This window comes from Sciurus vulgaris (genome assembly GCF_902686455.1).
Source record: "Sciurus vulgaris genome assembly, chromosome: 5".
NCBI classification, from domain to species: domain Eukaryota; kingdom Metazoa; phylum Chordata; class Mammalia; order Rodentia; family Sciuridae; genus Sciurus; species Sciurus vulgaris.
In genome coordinates this window covers 66,751,168-66,766,778 of record NC_136465.1, presented here as the reverse complement: position 1 = coordinate 66,766,778, position 15,611 = coordinate 66,751,168, and the positions used below count along the sequence as shown (strand labels likewise).

At 45.5% G+C, this 15,611-nt stretch overlaps 2 protein-coding genes across 4 annotated transcripts in view; one reads left to right on the top strand and one right to left on the bottom strand.

Moving 5' to 3' along the window:
- The window catches only part of NINJ2 (ninjurin 2), a 100,320-nt gene extending 95,004 nt beyond the window's left edge, over positions 1 to 5,316 (top strand). For all 3 annotated transcript variants that reach the window (XM_079140348.1, XM_079140349.1, XM_079140350.1), the window contains exons 3-4: positions 4,209 to 4,393; positions 4,934 to 5,316. In XM_079140348.1, coding sequence (XP_078996474.1) covers positions 4,209 to 4,375 — 167 coding nt within the window. In that variant the 3' untranslated portion in view covers positions 4,376 to 4,393; positions 4,934 to 5,316. The remainder of the gene's footprint in view (positions 1 to 4,208; positions 4,394 to 4,933) is intronic.
- A 584-nt stretch (positions 5,317 to 5,900) lies between these two features.
- B4GALNT3 (beta-1,4-N-acetyl-galactosaminyltransferase 3) overlaps positions 5,901 to 15,611 on the bottom strand; it is a 106,194-nt gene continuing 96,483 nt past the window's right edge. Inside the window, exons 15-20 of the mRNA XM_079142374.1 lie at positions 14,174 to 14,493; positions 12,927 to 13,080; positions 12,613 to 12,685; positions 11,709 to 11,862; positions 10,980 to 11,106; positions 5,901 to 8,648 (exon numbers count right to left, since the gene is read on the bottom strand). Coding sequence (XP_078998500.1) covers positions 8,540 to 8,648; positions 10,980 to 11,106; positions 11,709 to 11,862; positions 12,613 to 12,685; positions 12,927 to 13,080; positions 14,174 to 14,493 — 937 coding nt within the window. The 3' untranslated portion in view covers positions 5,901 to 8,539. The remainder of the gene's footprint in view (positions 8,649 to 10,979; positions 11,107 to 11,708; positions 11,863 to 12,612; positions 12,686 to 12,926; positions 13,081 to 14,173; positions 14,494 to 15,611) is intronic.

Here is a 15,611-nt window from a genome sequence, read left to right as displayed (position 1 = left end):
AGAAGTATTGGAATGAGTTCTTCTTTGAAGGTCTTGTAGAACTCGGATGAGAATCCGTCTGGTCCTGGGCTTTTCTTGGATGGCAGGTTTTTAATGGCTTCTTCTATTTCATTGCTTGATATTGATCTGTTTAAATTGTGTATGTCCTCCTGGTTCAGTTTGGGAGGAGCATATGTCTCTAGAAATTTGTCAATGTCTTCAGTAGTTTCTATTTTGTTGGAATACAGATTTTCAAAGTAGCTTCTCATGCTCTGTATCTCAATAGTGTCTGTCGTGATATTTTCTTTTTCATCATGAATTTTAGTAATTTGAGTCTTCTCTCTCCTTCTCTTTGTTAGTGTGGCTAAGGGTTTGTCTATTTTGTTTACTTTCTCAAAGAACCAACTTTTTGTTTTGTCAATTTTTTGAATTGTTTCTTTTGTTTCAATTTCATTGATTTCAGCTCTGATTTTAATCATTTCCTGTCTTCTACTACTTTTGCTGTTATTCTGTTCTTTTTCTAGGGCTTTGAGCTGTAATGTTAGGTCATTTAGTTGTTGACTTTTCATTCTTTTCTGGAATGTGCTCCATGCAATGAATTTTCCTCTTAGTACCACTTTCATAGTGTTCCAGAGATTTTGATATGTTGTATCGTCATTCTCATTGACCTCTAAGAATTTTTTTATCTCTTCCCTGATGTTTTTTGTTATCTATGTTTCATTCAATAGAATATCATTTAGTCTCCAGGTGTTGGAGTAATTTCTTTTTTATTTTGTCATTGATTTCTATGGTCTATTTTCGAGAAGGTTCCATGTGCTGTTGAGAAGAAAGTGAATCCGCTTGTTGATGGATGGAATATTCTATATATGTCTACTAAGTGTAGGTTATTGATTGTGTTATTGAGTTCTATGGTTTCTTTGGTTGGTTTTTATTTGGAAGATCTATCTAGTGGTGACAGTGGTGCATTAAAGTCACCCAGAATTACTGTGTTGTGGTCTATGTGATTCCTAAAATTGAGAAGGATTTGTTTGATGTACAGGGATGCACACTTGTTTGGGGCATAAATATTTACTATCGTTATGTCTTCCTGATTTATGGTTCCCTTAAGCAGTATGAAATGTCCTTCTTTATCCCTTCTGACTAACTTTGGCTTGAAGTCCATGATATAAGGATGAAAACCCCCGCTTTTTTACTGAGTCGATGTGTGTGGTAGGTTTTTTCCCATCCTTTCACCTTTAGTCTGTGGATGTCTTTTTCTATGAGATGAGTCTCTTGCAGGCAGCATATTGTTGGGTCTTTCTTTTTAAGCCATTCTGCCAGTCTATATCTTTTGATTGAGGAGTTTAGGCCATTAACGTTCAGGGTTATTATTGAGATATGATTTGTATTCCCAGTCATTTGGCTTATTTTTGGTTTTTAAGTTGGTTTGGTTTCTCCTTTGAGTGGTTTTTCTCTAAGGTAGTTCCTCCCTTTGCTGACCTACATTGTTGTTTTTCATTTCCTCCTCATGGAATATTTTGTTGAGAACTTTCTGTAATGCAGGCTTTCTATTTGTAAATTCTTTTAACTTTTGTTTATTATGGAAGGATTTTATTTCATCTTCAAATCTGAAGGTTCATTTTACTGGGTATAGGATTCTTGGTTGGCAACCATGTTCTTTCAGAGCTTGAAATACTTTGTTCCAGGCCCTTCTAGCTTTTAGAGTCTGGGTTGAGAAGTCGGCTGCTATCCATATTGGTCTCCCCCTATATGTAATCTGATGCTTTTCTCTCGCAGCCTTCAAAATCCTATCTTTATTTTGAATGTTAGGCATTTTAATTATAATGTGCCTTGGGTGTGGATCTGTTGTGATTTTGTGCATTTGGTGTTCTGTAAGCCTCTTGTATTTGATTTTCCATTTCATTCTTCAGGTTTGGGAAATTTTCTGATATTTCATTGAATAGGTTGTTCATTCCTTTGGTTTGTATTTCTGTGCCTTCCTCAATTCCAATAATTCTTAAATTTGGTCTTTTCATGATGTCCCATAGTTCTTGGAGATTCTGTTCATGATTTCTTACCATCTTCTCTGTTTGGGCAACTTTATTTTCAAGATTAAATATTTTGTCTTCTTCGTCTGAGGTTCTGTCTTCCAAGTGGTCTAGTCTTTTGGTGATGCTTTCCATTGAGTTTTTTATTTGGTTTACTGTTTCCTTCATTTCAAGGGCTTCCATTTGGTTTCTTTTTTAGAATCTCTATCTCTTTGTTGAAATGATCTTTTGCTTCCTGCAGGTGCCCTTTCAGCTTATTGGTATTATCATTCATTGCCTGCATTTGCTCTCTTATCTCATCCTTTGCTTCGTGAATCATCTTAATCATGTATAATCTGAAGTCCTTTTCTGACATTTCTTCTACCATACTGTCATTGGATTGTCATTGTCATACAATCTAGATTTGTTTGGGTCATTTTCTTCCCTTGTTTTTTCATGTTGTTCATGTATCTTCCCTTCTAGCAGTGCAGATCTGGGGTATTACAGATTTCCCCCTATAGGCTTATAGTGGCCCTATAGGTTTCCAAAACCCTTTCTTTATGGGGAGATCAATGTTAGCAGTGCCCAATTCAGACACTATGCAATCCTAGACCAAATAGCCCCTATGAGGACAATAATAAAACTGTCATAATAAACAGAATGAGTTCAAAAATTATCTTCAGTAAAACAAACAAATTTGCAATAAGGTCTACAGTTTCAAATGGAGGACAAAGAGGATGCAGAGGGATGCAGAATGTGGCTGTTAATGGGATAAGAAAAGAATATACAGAAGTTCTAGATAATAGAAAGGGTGAGAGTGTAATCAAAAGAAATTGGATGCTAGCACGCAAAAAAGGGAGAAAGAGACTCTGAGGGAACAGATAAACAAAAGGAAAAGAGAGCAAGAAAAGTAAAGAAATAAAAACAAAATTTTTCAATAAGGAGAAGAAAGAAAATCTACAGTATAAGTCATATAGTAATGAAACCTCCCAGAGTTCAGTAGCCTGATGTGTGAGAGGTACCTGACAATGAGCTTCAAGCCTCCAGCAGGCATCTCAGGATGGGATTTGCCCCACCTAAAGATCGGAGCTATGGCTTCCAGGATTATCCAAGATGGCCGCTCTGGCTTCCAAATGTGTTGGCAAATGAGGAGCTGCAGCTCAGGGTGTGGATGTGGTCAGCAGGAGGTCCTGGAGGCGGGATTTGGTTGGTCAGGCAGGGGTCCTGGAGTTCCGGTGTGTTTGGTGTGGTTGTGGGATCCTGGAGGCCGGGTGCAATCAGTCGGTCTGGGGGTCCTGGCGGCAGGGAGCAGTCAGTCGATGTGAGGGCCTTGGAGGCAGGAAGTGATCGGTCCGGCTGAGGGATCCTGGAGACGGGGCTCAATCAGTCTGGAAAGGGGTCCTACAGGGCCTGGCTGTTGTCTCAAAATGGCGGCAGCCATGTGTAATCAAACCTGCAGGTACTGTGACAGAGAACTTCCAGGCAACAGCAGGCAGCTGGTGCTCCACTGGCAGTTGGCGATCAGTTTGCTGACTGTTGTCGGACGATCGGGAGGTGAACCTCGTGCGTTGGGTGATGGATAGATGTAAGGCAGGTGATGGACAGGCAAGAGGCAGGCAAATGGTGGATGATAGGCGCCTGACAGTGAGCAATCAAGAAACAGATATCCTCTGCTTGAACCGGAGTTATGGAGTGACAAGGAATGCAGCCTCCCTCTAGTCCGCCATCTTGAATCTTCGACCCTATAGTCTTTTTTGTTTTTGTTTTTTGGCACCAAAGATTGAACATAGGTACGCTTAACCACTGAGCCACATCCCTATCCCTTTATTTTATTTTATTTTGAGGCAGGGTCTCACTAAGTTACTCAGGGCCTCGCTAAATTGCTGAGGCTGGTTTTGAACTTGCGATCCTCCTGCCTCAGCCTCCAGAGTTGCTGGATTACAGGAGTGTGCCACTGCACCCAGCTCCCTATAGCCTTTTGTGATCATTTATCTCCACTCTTGGAAGACCCAGCTTAAATTCCCAAATCCCATCCATGAAGCACCACATGCTGGTCAAGAGGGCCAAAGGCATTTCAGTTTCAGCCCAATGATGACCACTTCCCTTGATGGCTGTCATGTGGGTCATGACCAATTTTCTCCAAGTGAGTGGATATAGGGAGGGAATGTTCAAGCGATGGCCCCTAATCTGACCCTTCCTTCCCTGCTCCCCACTCTTCCACAGCACGGCTAAACCTGAATGAGGTAGAGAATCAGTGGCGACTAAACCAGCTCAACAATGCTGCCACCACCTTGGTCTTCATCACTGTTGTCATCAATGTCTTCATTACAGCCTTTGGGGCTCATAAGACAGGCTTCCTGGCTGCCAGGGCCTCAAGGAATCCTCTCTGAACACAGCCTGGGATCTAGGTGAGGAAGGACGGCAGGTTCCCTGGTCAAAGGGCTCCCCAGGTGGCCCTTCTCTCACCTCTGGGGGGTTGGGGTAAGAATAATTTCCCTTGTCAAGCCAAAGGGGAGGGCCTATCAGTCTGGGAGCACATGGGTATCTTGAAGAGTGGGAACTGGTTCTCAGGAAGACCTGCCCTATGCCCCTTTTCCCAGTCAATAGGTGACGCTCCTTCAGTTCTTAGGCTCAGGTCTTTCCACAGCCTGGGTTGGGGTGGGAGGTAATGTGGTTAGTGGTTGGTTCTGCCCACCTAGTAAAAGAAAGATGGAGATGTGGGATGTCTCCTTGGCATTGTCTAGCAGTCCTTGTTGCTCAGATTATGGTCCATAAGCCAGCAGAATCCACAAAACCACTTGGGAGCTGGCTAAACATGCTCTACTCCTGAGCCACAGAATCAGAACCTGCATTTTAGTAAGTGCCAGGTGAACAGTGTCTGCATCCAAGTTTGAGGAGCACTGGTCTGGCCTGCTCTCCTCATTGCTTCTTGTCTGCTTCCCCTACAGGTACTGGGTCTGGAACTGCTTCTGCCTCCTTCCTCCCTGATCTGCCATGCTAATGGGCACTTTCCACAGCCCCTGGGAGAGCTTCTAAAAGTCCAATATAGCTGTCCTGGCTTCCTATCTACAGCACCCAAATTAAGATGTGATGCTTTACTGATCTAAGTGACTCCATCTTGTTCTGGAGTTCTGAGCTCTGATTCCAGTACTGCCAATCTTCCCTCCCTGGCAGCATCCTCTGAGCCTATGATAGGTCAACGTAAAACCAAGTCTGCCCAGCCTTAGGACTTTGGTTCTGACCCACCCCATGCCCTCCCTCGCTCCAGGCTTCAGTTCTCCCTTTGTGTAAAATGGAATGATTTCTATCTATAAAAGTCTCTGCAAATTCACTTAGAGTCAATCTCCTTGTCTTCAGTCATGAAGGTTCCAGTATCCAGGCTGGTGTCTGAAAGGCCTCTCTATGTCCTGGAAAGGGCTTATTATATCTCCTACCTCAATCACAGATTAGTCAATTCTGGACTAATGCATTTATGTACAAACCTTTTCAAGGACCTACTAAAACCTGTAATAGTTTTCATATTACAATGTCTCTTGTTGGGTGTGGGGGCGCACTTATAATCCCAGCAACTAGAGAGGCTGAGATAGGAGGATTAAAAGTTCCAGGCCAGCCTCGGCAATTCAGCAAGGTCCTAAGCAACTTAGTGAGACCCTGCCTCAAAATAGAAATAAACAAATAAATAAACAAATAAATAAAAAGGGCTGGGGATGTAGCTCAGTGTAAAGTCCCTGGGTTCAATCCCCAATAACCACCATCCCTAAAGTGTCTCTTAAGCATATATTTACTGAATACAAATTTTGATCTTTGCTTAGGCCAAATTCAACTAGGAAGATGAATTTGCAAATAGAAATAATTTTTCTGTGTTTAGGATCAAACCCAGGGTCTTGCACATGCTAGGCAAATACTCAATCACCGAGCTACATCTGCAGCCCTATCTGCTATTTTAATTAATCAATTTTATTTATTTTTGCAGTGCCAGGGGTTGAACTCAGGAGTGCTCTACCACTGAGCCACATCCCCAGCTCCTTTTATTTTTTATTTTGAGACAGGCTTTCACTAAGTTGCTGAGACTGGCCTTGAACTTGAGATCCTTCTACCTCAGCCTCCCGAGTCTCTGGGATTACAGGTGTGCACCACAGCCCCATTTGTTATCTTAGAATAAGCTACCACTTGGCTCTTCTCTGCTGCTCACCAAACCATTCTGGCCTTATAGCTAGTCTCCTTCACCAGGTTGTCTATTGCCTTTCCCAGCTGGAATGGTCACTTCCATTAATTTACTGAACAGAAAATGCCTCATCTATTATCAGACTGTGAGACACTTAAGGACAATGTTATATCCTTCTTGAACAAACCACAGCATACAGAAGGCTACACCCCATCCCCCAGAGCAGGTAGCAAACTAGCAGCAAGGGTGGAGGGCGGTGAGGGAGGTCCTTGGCACACCTATCAGAGGTGCACAGATGTAATCCTTGGGCCCCTCAGCTTGACCCTCTCCCACCATGAATAGGCAACAAGAAAACACAAGAGCCATTTGTTTTCTAAGAAGATGCTGTATTTAATGCTTTTTCCCTCCCTTCACCCACTCCCTCCCTCCACCCAAGACATTTCTCTACAGAGTAGGGGCCATGCCAGGCCCTTCCTGTTAAGGCAGATATGGTGGGGAGGTAACAGACATCAAACACAAGGCACTGGCCCAAGGACAGAGGGATTGTGGGCAGGGCAGGGAGGGCTGGGCTGTCTCCTGGTCCCTAGGAGAGGTGGAACAAGAGGGCTGTTGGGACTGTTGCCTCCAGTGCAATGCCATGGATGAGTGGCCCTAAAAAGAAAGCTGGCCCCCCAGTTGGCCAACTGTGGCCCTAGCCTATCTCCTATGGGGTTCTTTCCAAGGGTAGAAGCCTGGGCAGGGACCAGTAAAAGCCACAGCTGAGGGGGCAGGTATGACATACAAGCCAAAACCTATTCACTGAAATGTCTCTGTCCTTTCTGACTCCTTAGGGGAAGGCAGGGATTCTCCCCAAAGTCCAGAAGGTTCTCAATGGGCTCTGTCCTCTCATAAGCCAAAGTTTTGCTGTTTGTGAATGCAAAGCCCACCAGGTAGACACTATCTCTGAGCGCTGTGATATAGACTGTCACAGCATGGAGCTCCTGGGCCCTGCTGCACCTCCCAACAGGGAGGCCTTGTGCTCAGCTCCCTCCACAGACTCTGGAGTTCAAGATCCAGCATCCAATGCACCATTGGTGAATTCAACAGCAGCAGTAGAAAAGTCCCCAGCCACAAAAGCACCGGGGATTAGTGCAAGATAAGTGCATGATCATCAGGTGACATAAAGGGTGGTAGCAGACTGAAAAGGCCAAGAGTGATTTTCCCTGAAACTGCTTCACTTTTCAGTTCCTCCTGCTCCCCTCCCCTTGGGGAAGATACCTTTCAGGACAATACCCTCAGTTCCCCAAACCCTTCTGCCTTGCCCATTTCCTGTCTTGAAGTCTGGGGTTTCACCCATACCCCTTCCTCTTCTTCCCCTCAAGGCCAGGCAGGTGAGGCTCTCCCTGCAGGAGGGCAAATCCATAGGGGAGCTGGGCTTCCAGGATTCAAGTTTTCCACTTCCGTTTCATCCTTCTCTGTCAGATTTCTGCCTCGTCTCATCTACACAAAGTTGATGGTTTGTGTTTACATCCTCTTTGCTTGACTCTTTCTATCCACTCCAGAGGTCTTACCTCACAGGTGAGCTGGGAAGGGAAAGACCTTTTTCTCTGGCCTTTTTCACCTTGCAGGTTCTGCATGGCCCATATGTCCAACACTGGGCAAGATAAGCCCAATGCTCATTAGTTCCCTATTTCCCAACCCCACTACTGTACCTGGACATGGCTGCCAGTTCTGTGCTTCCAGTCTGAAGTTAGTGCCACCTGGAGGGGTTAGGTTAATGCCCTGATCCATGGCCTGCTGTTCAATGGCTACCAGGAGAGATGTACATGTGTTTAGAAGGCACAAGCCTGGGCTAGAGCTAGACCTGCTCCACATGTGGCCAGCACCTCTAGAAGTGTCAGTGCCCGAGGGACACACCTCTACACAAATTCGGATCTGGGATCTGCAAATGGGACTGCTCCTTCAATGCACAACTTCACTCCTTTCGCAGTCAATGCTGGGTCCAGACAGAAGTTTTGGTTCTCTGTTTGAAAAATAAACCCTCCATTAAAATATGCCCAGCAGAAGTTTTCAGTTTCAATGGCCAAAACTCCCAGGAGGAGCATGAGGGGTGACTGGAATGCACCTTCATGGTTAATGACAGTATTGCTCAAGCAGGTCTTTCCTTCCTTGACCTCGCTGCCCCATCCTTCTCAGGAGCCATTCTCTCTCTGTTGACTGATCAAGTGGCAGAGGAGCCTTGGCACCTGTCTCTGCATGAGGGGACAGCTCCCAGTGGAAAGGGGAATTGGCTCTGAGGTCTCTTGGGACCTAGCCATCGCTTCTGCTCCCCTGCCCTCCCCTCCTCCAGCAGCGATCAGGGGTGCTGGGGAGCAACTGCAAGTCAAGGAGCTGCAGGCAGCCCCAGGGATTACGGCATCTTCATTTGGCGTCGGTTCCACATGCCTCGCTTGGAATGGAAATGATGGAAGAAATTCCTGATCGAAAGACGCTCCACTTCCAGGCCTGCTTGGAGGATCCTGAAGGAGGGAGGGGCAGGATGAGCCAACGGAAGCAACTGGGAAGCAGCCTGGGCCCCTGAGGAACTGACCCTTCCACATCTACATCAGACCCTGTTCCTCCTTCCCCTGGTCACCTCCCATGGAACAGAGGAAGAAGGGTGTAGTGGAAAGAGTGCCGGCTTTGAGATCCGGCTGCTGGTGTTAGAATCCTAGCAATGTGTCTAGGCAAGTCATGTCACCTGTCAAAGTCTGTTTGCTATTTAGAAAGAGGATAACAATTTTATAAATATATGTGCTAGCTACACATATGTACACATCCATCTCAAGTCTTTACCACCAATTATAACATATATATGTACATAATATACATAACATAATACACGAAGATATGATGGATGTGATGCACAGTTCTGACACATATTAAGTGTCCTGCTCCTGTTCGTTTTCTTTTTTTTTTTTTTTTTTTTCCTTTCATTTTTTCAGAGCTGGGTATGGAAACCCCAGGCCTCCTGTATGCCAGGCAAGTGCTCTACCACTGAGCTACATCTCCAGCCCTCCCTGTTCCTTTTCTATTTGTATATCCCTTTGGGAGTCCCTCTCACAGGGAGGCCTGCACTTCTAGCAGGGCTACAAGTAGCTGGAATTGGAAACACATTCTTTCTCTTTGGGCCTTAAAGGAGGCAGGCACATTAAAGAATTATATCAGACATCTGCATCAAAGCACAAAGCCCAGCTGAGTGCACAGTGGCACACACTTATAACCTCAGAGACTGTGGAGGTTGAGGCAGGAGAATCCCAAATTTGAGGCTAGCCTGGGTTAACTTAGGCAGATCCTATCTCAAAATAAAATAAAAACAGCTGGGGAGGTAAACTCAGTGGTAGAGCGCTTCCCCATCAAGTGTGAGGCCCTGGTTCTAGCCCTGGCAGTGCAAAAGAAAAATAAACACCCCCCCCCCAAAAAAAAAAAAAAAAAAAAAAAACCAACAAACACACACACAAACACACAAAGTGCAGCACAAAGATCAAGGGTGATAGTAACTACTGTACTGGGCTTCCCAACTCATGGCTCATGTCCACTTTGGGATCAACTTTGATCTAGTTTTCTGAGATCTCAGTTATCTGACATAATATCCCTCAACATTCCGCTTTCCACCTTCACTTTTCTCAGTATTGTCATCTTCCTTTTCTTCCTTCCCTCTTGGGGAAAATCATACATAGGCCTAGTTTTTAAGCCTCTCACACTTGAATGATAGAGATTTGGGGCAAGTTATTAACTACTTTTCATGACTCAGTTTTCACTGAAAATGAAGAAAATTACACCTAACACACATGGGTTTGGAGAGAGATAAACAAGGGAATGTGTGAATCATCTGCCAAGTACAGGTGCCAGTGATTGGTGGCTCATCTTGTCCCATCTCTCAGGAAGAAGTGCCTGACTTCATCCCGTCCTCCTCCTCCAGATACCCTTCTGGTAACTAACCATCCCCCATTTGCTCCTTCCTCTAAGCTCAACTCTCAAGGCACCTCTTTCCTTCCCCTTCTCCTGGCAGCAAACTTCTTAAAAGAGAATATCATGTAATCATAGGCGGGAACTTCCTCACTGCCCCTATGTTCCTCCCTCCCCTAAACCTGATGTCACTGCACATTATTTTTTTCCAAAGCTTGAACCTAGAGCACACAACACTGAGCCACATCCCCAAACCCTCAAAGCACAATCTAGCTTCCTGCTAGAACACTCTCTCCTAGCCCTCCTACCATGAACACAGCCTATACTATGTTCTCCTATGTTTCCTTGCTTCTCTGAGGCTATTACCTCTTCTCCAAATCTCCTTCCCCCTTGACTTCCTGAGTCCCAGAATCTCTGGATATCTCGTTGCCCTTCAATGCTTCTTTTGTGAGCCCCAAAGTCTTTCCTGATCTATGTCTCCCTTATCTATTTCCACAGCTTTAGCCTCAGCCTCAGGCATCTGCAGTAGGGAGATCTACCCTGGCTTAGGGACAAGGCAGTGATATTCACCAGAGTGCCTTGTCTGGTACTGAAAACATTATCATTTGCATTTTTACAGTTCAAAATTTTTTCTTTTCCTCTGACAGTTTACTGAGCAGTTTAAATGTCATAGCAACCCTGTGACACAGACAGCAGGAGTATCATCCCTTTCTGCTAGATATACAGAGCATGTGAGGTGAGCCACCTGAGAGTGTCCTCTGAGCCCAGTGCTTTTTACTCATCCATTGGGACACCTGCAGCCAAGGGCATAGCTGGGTTGATCCAGCTCTGCTCCTTCCCTAGAGCACCATGTGGGATGCAATTTCAGCAGATGTCTTGGATGCCCTCCTTTCCCTAGTCACCTGTCCAGCAGCTCCCAGTCTTCTCCACCCCAACGGTCTCGGAACTCCTTGGTGTTCATGCCCCCGATCTTGTCTAGGTCTGACTTGTAGATGCCAAGCAGCCCAAATCCATTCACCTCCCAGTAGCCTGCAGACAGACAAGAAGCTCCTGGTGAGATGAGCCAGGGTCAGGAAGAAGAAATGCAAAAGGCTTCTGGGCTATGCTCTTAGAGGCTTTTCTGAAAGAGGGAGGGAGGGTGAGGCTGACAGCTGTCTTAGCTGAACAAGCCCTTGCCTGTTTCAGGGGAAGCCCCCTAACTAAGATTAGGGTTCAACAAATACAGCACTGACCATGGGCTGATGACAGGACCCGACAACAGCAGCCACACAAAGCACAGCTGCAAGTCAGTTTACTCGTCCATTTCCCTCTCCACAGGCAGGAAACTTCTTCCCACCTTTGTATCCTCACAGGGACATAGCATGCAGCACATAGTAAATTCCTAATAAAAGTTTGGCGCATGAATGAAGGAGGAAGGTGAGCGGGAAATGCCCACTGCTGCTTCTTTGGCTATGGCTGTCAGCACAGCCCAGGGGCACTTCTCTCTGGATTGTCTGGGGCTCAGGGGTAACGAGAGGGCAGGGCAGGAAAAGAGGATGCTGATGTTCACACACATGACTGTTTCCAGCTCTGAGGTTGAGAACTAAGGCCAGAAAGGTTTTTCCTGCTCCCTAGCTCCGGGCACAGCTCACCCTCAGGCCACTGTGGGGTGGCCCCACAATGCAGCCTCATCACCATGGGGGCAAAAGCCATCTTGCCCTCCACACAGTGCTTCCGGATGGTATCGATGACTCCAGCAGGGAAGTGGATGTGGAGGTCGCAGAGAAAAATGATGCTGTGTGGGTCCTGGGGACAAAAAGGGCAGGGTCAACAGAGGGTGGTGGGAGGCCACTCTCTAGGAGAACCCCCAGGCTCTTCTCCATTGGAATGACTAACAAACTTGCACAAAATTAACGGATGGGCAGGTTTCCACGGTACTGAGCATCGGAACAGATTTCTTACCATCAGTGAATTCTGACTCCCCCCTACTTTTGTGAGCTCTGAGGACTCTGGGCAAATGCTCCATTGTAATTTGCTTAGTCCCATGCTTGGCCTTGGCCTGCATGCAGCATAGCAGGAAGAATGCTCCTTGCTGCGGTTTGGATAAGTGTCCCTCAAAGATCCATGAGTGGAAGGCTTGGATGTCCATCTATAGTACTATAGGAAGTTGGTGGAACATTTAGGAGGTGGGCCTAGTGGGAAGTTAGTGCCCTTAAAGGGGGTCTTGGGATTCTGGTCCCTTTGTATCTCTTTTGCTTCGTGGCCACCAAGAGGTGAGCAGCATCCTTCATTCCACAATGATGTTTTGCATCAGCACAGCCCAAAGGCCAAGTGACCGGACTGAAAGTTCTAAAACAATGAGATAAAACAAACCTGTCTTTCTTTTTAAGTTGATTCTCTCAGGTATTTTGTTGCAGTAACAGTAAGTTAACTAACACTACTCTGTCCCCATTCCCTTCCCTTTTGAGGAGCTGACTACTTTACCCATCTCAAATGCCTCTCTACCTCTTAACCACTATCTAATCACATCTCCCAAGCCCCCTATAGACTGATTACCTTCACCAGGTCTATGCCAGCCTGAAGTCCAGCTGAGCGTTCAAAGTTTCCACTTAGCTTCATGTACTGGTAGCTGCAGGAAGAGGAAAGAAAAGAGGGGCTGAGGATTAGGACTCAGCTGTAACTGTCCCCTGGAGAAAGTTGGCAGGCACAGAAGAGATGGAGTGTTCTGGGATGGGGTTTGTATCAGCAGGTAAGTCCTTGGGAGAAAGTTGGCAACTGGGTGGGACTTCTAGCTCTGCACTGGACTGAGTAATCCTAGGACTCAGGAAGGAGGCAGCCCAGGCTCTGGCCTGGTCAGGGATCCTCCTCACCTCCGCAGCTTCGACCTCTTCAGAGCTGTCTCAATATCCATGTCCTCACTGCTGTAGTCAGTGATGATGATGTTGAAGTGTGGGTCACTGGTGACTTGGAACAGGTTTTCCATGTCTCTGATGAACTGCTGCACCCAGCGTGCCTGGTTCTTCACTGCCCCAGTGGGCCAGGTAGCAAGAAAGAAATGGGTAAGGGAAATATGATCATCTCCAGTGTCAGCTCCAATGTGAGTCAGGAGTCCCCATCAGACCTTCACTTAGGGGACAGTGCAGCTATAGGAAACCATTAGCAATAGCACAGAGACCAAAAGAGAGGGAGTACTCACAAGTTACCTGGCCTCTATGTTCCGCTCCCTGCATACCCTCCCAGGCAGAGCCCTAGGAGAAGGCCTTGGGCTAGGGCTCATCATTAGCTCTGTCCTGGCAATCCTGCCATGTTCTAACAATCAGACCTATTATCTGTCTGTCTTACTACCATTCGTTTCCTGTCCTACACCATTGTTATACACCTGCCTATTATGTGTTTTCCCTTCTCATTACAAAAACCATCTAGAACCTGGCAAGGTGGCACATGTTTATAATCTCAGTCACTTGAGAGGCTGAGGTGGGAGGACTGCAAGTTCAAGACCTGCCTCAGCAACTTAGCAAGGTCAAATAGAGCCACGTGTAGTGGTGCACACCTGTAATCCCAGTGACTGGGGAGGCTGAAACAGGAGGATCACAAGTTCAAAGCCAGCCTCAGCAACTTAGTGAGACCCTGTCTCAAAATCAAAAATAAAAAGGGATGGGAATGTGGCTCAGTGGTAGAACATCCCTGGGTTCAATCCCCAGAACCAAAAAGAAACAAATAAATCAGTAAAAACCACTCCAGGACTGGGAATGTGGCTCTGTTGTGGAGTGATTGCTTAGCATGCTTGAGGCCCTGGGTTTGCTCCCCAGCATTGAAATAAATAAAGTCATTGTATACAGTACCCTCTTTATCTTATTTACTTGACAATCTCAGTTTGTAATCACATCCAGTTCCAAAACCTAGTAAGAAAGAAAGAGCATTGGCCTACAAGTCAGTATCTGTTCTGAGTTACATTTACCAGTCATGTAACCTTAAGCTCATTCCTTTTTTGTGTGGGAGCCTCCATTTCCTCAGTTATAAATTGGTTTCTTCAACAAACTCTTGGGAGATTAAATCAGAGAAAACAGACCTGGGTGCTCATAATTATCATTAGGATCCCTACCCTCCTGAGGCTTACCAGGCACGACAAAGTGGACCACAGCTCGGTGATTCCATGAGAAACCCTGGGGCCAGCAAAGCTTGGGCTCTGGATCCCGGACGTTCAGGACATGTCTCCGACGTCTGTTTGGGTTCCAGACCAGGCCCTTCAGATTCCGGGCCTCGGTCTCCTCCCCACCAGCAGGATCAATACCTTGCCAGCCTCGTGTGGACACATACTCGGAAAGTCGCACCAGGCGCTGGCCTTGTTCCAGCAATTCAAGCTCCAAGAGGTAGCGACCTCCACGTAACTGATCCTGACGCTTCTCCACATTCACGATGCGCTGCAGCTGATACCTCCTGAGGCAGAAAAGGTGGTGGACTTGAATAATCTTCCCTGCACTGTGAGGGTAGCATGTGTGGGAGAAGCCCATGAGGCCAGTTATCTTGGGTTTCATTCTAGCTTTGCCATTAGCTAGTTGTTGGGACCAAGGGAAAATGCACAACCTGTCTCGGACAATGCCTCCATCTTTAAACACATACCTATTGAGCTGTGATAATCTATAAAGTTCTTTACAGTTAAAAATCCTAAGTATACAAGGTGAATAAGAGGGATCACAGTGAAGAGGTTCCTTGAGAAATTGACTCTTGTTAATAACAATTTTCTGTTCAAATTAACAGTCTGTAAGACATATGGCTTATTAGATAAATATTGACTGGTTGGCTCAACATCATTAGTCACTTGAGAAATGCAAATCAAAATCACAAACAGCAAGGTATTTGGCGTAAAACAGATGCAAACACCAACGAAACAATAGAAAACCTAGAAATAAATCCATGTATTTGCAGTCAACTGACTTTCAACAAAAGCAGCAAGAACACAAATTACATAAAGGACCGTCTGATCAAATAAAGGGCACCGGGAAAATAGGATGTGCACATGCAGAAAAATAAAACAAGACTCGTGTCTCTCACCATACACAAAAAATCAACTCAAAATGGATCACTCTTAAGACCTGAAACTAAGAAAACAGGGGTAATGCTTTAGAACATTCATCTGGACAAAAATTTTTTAGATATGACTCCACAAGCACAAACTGACAAATGGGATTACATTAAACTAAAAAGCTTCTGGGATGGAGGTGTAGCTCAGTAGTAAAGCCTAACATGTAAGAGGACCTAGATTTGATTCCCAGCACTGCAAACAAACAAACAAACAAACAAACAAAACCTTCTTCACCATAGAAGAAACAACCTATAGAAAGGGAGAAAATATTTGCAAGTTGTTCATCAATGAGAATTTAATATCCAGAATATATAAGAAACTCAAAACAACTGAACAGCAAAAACTAAATAATCTGATTTAAAAATGCAAAAATGACCTGAAAAACAAGGACCTTGACATGCTAGGCAAGCACTCTACCACTGGCTATTTTATTTTGAGATAGGGCCTTGCTAAGTTTCCAAGGCTGGGCTCA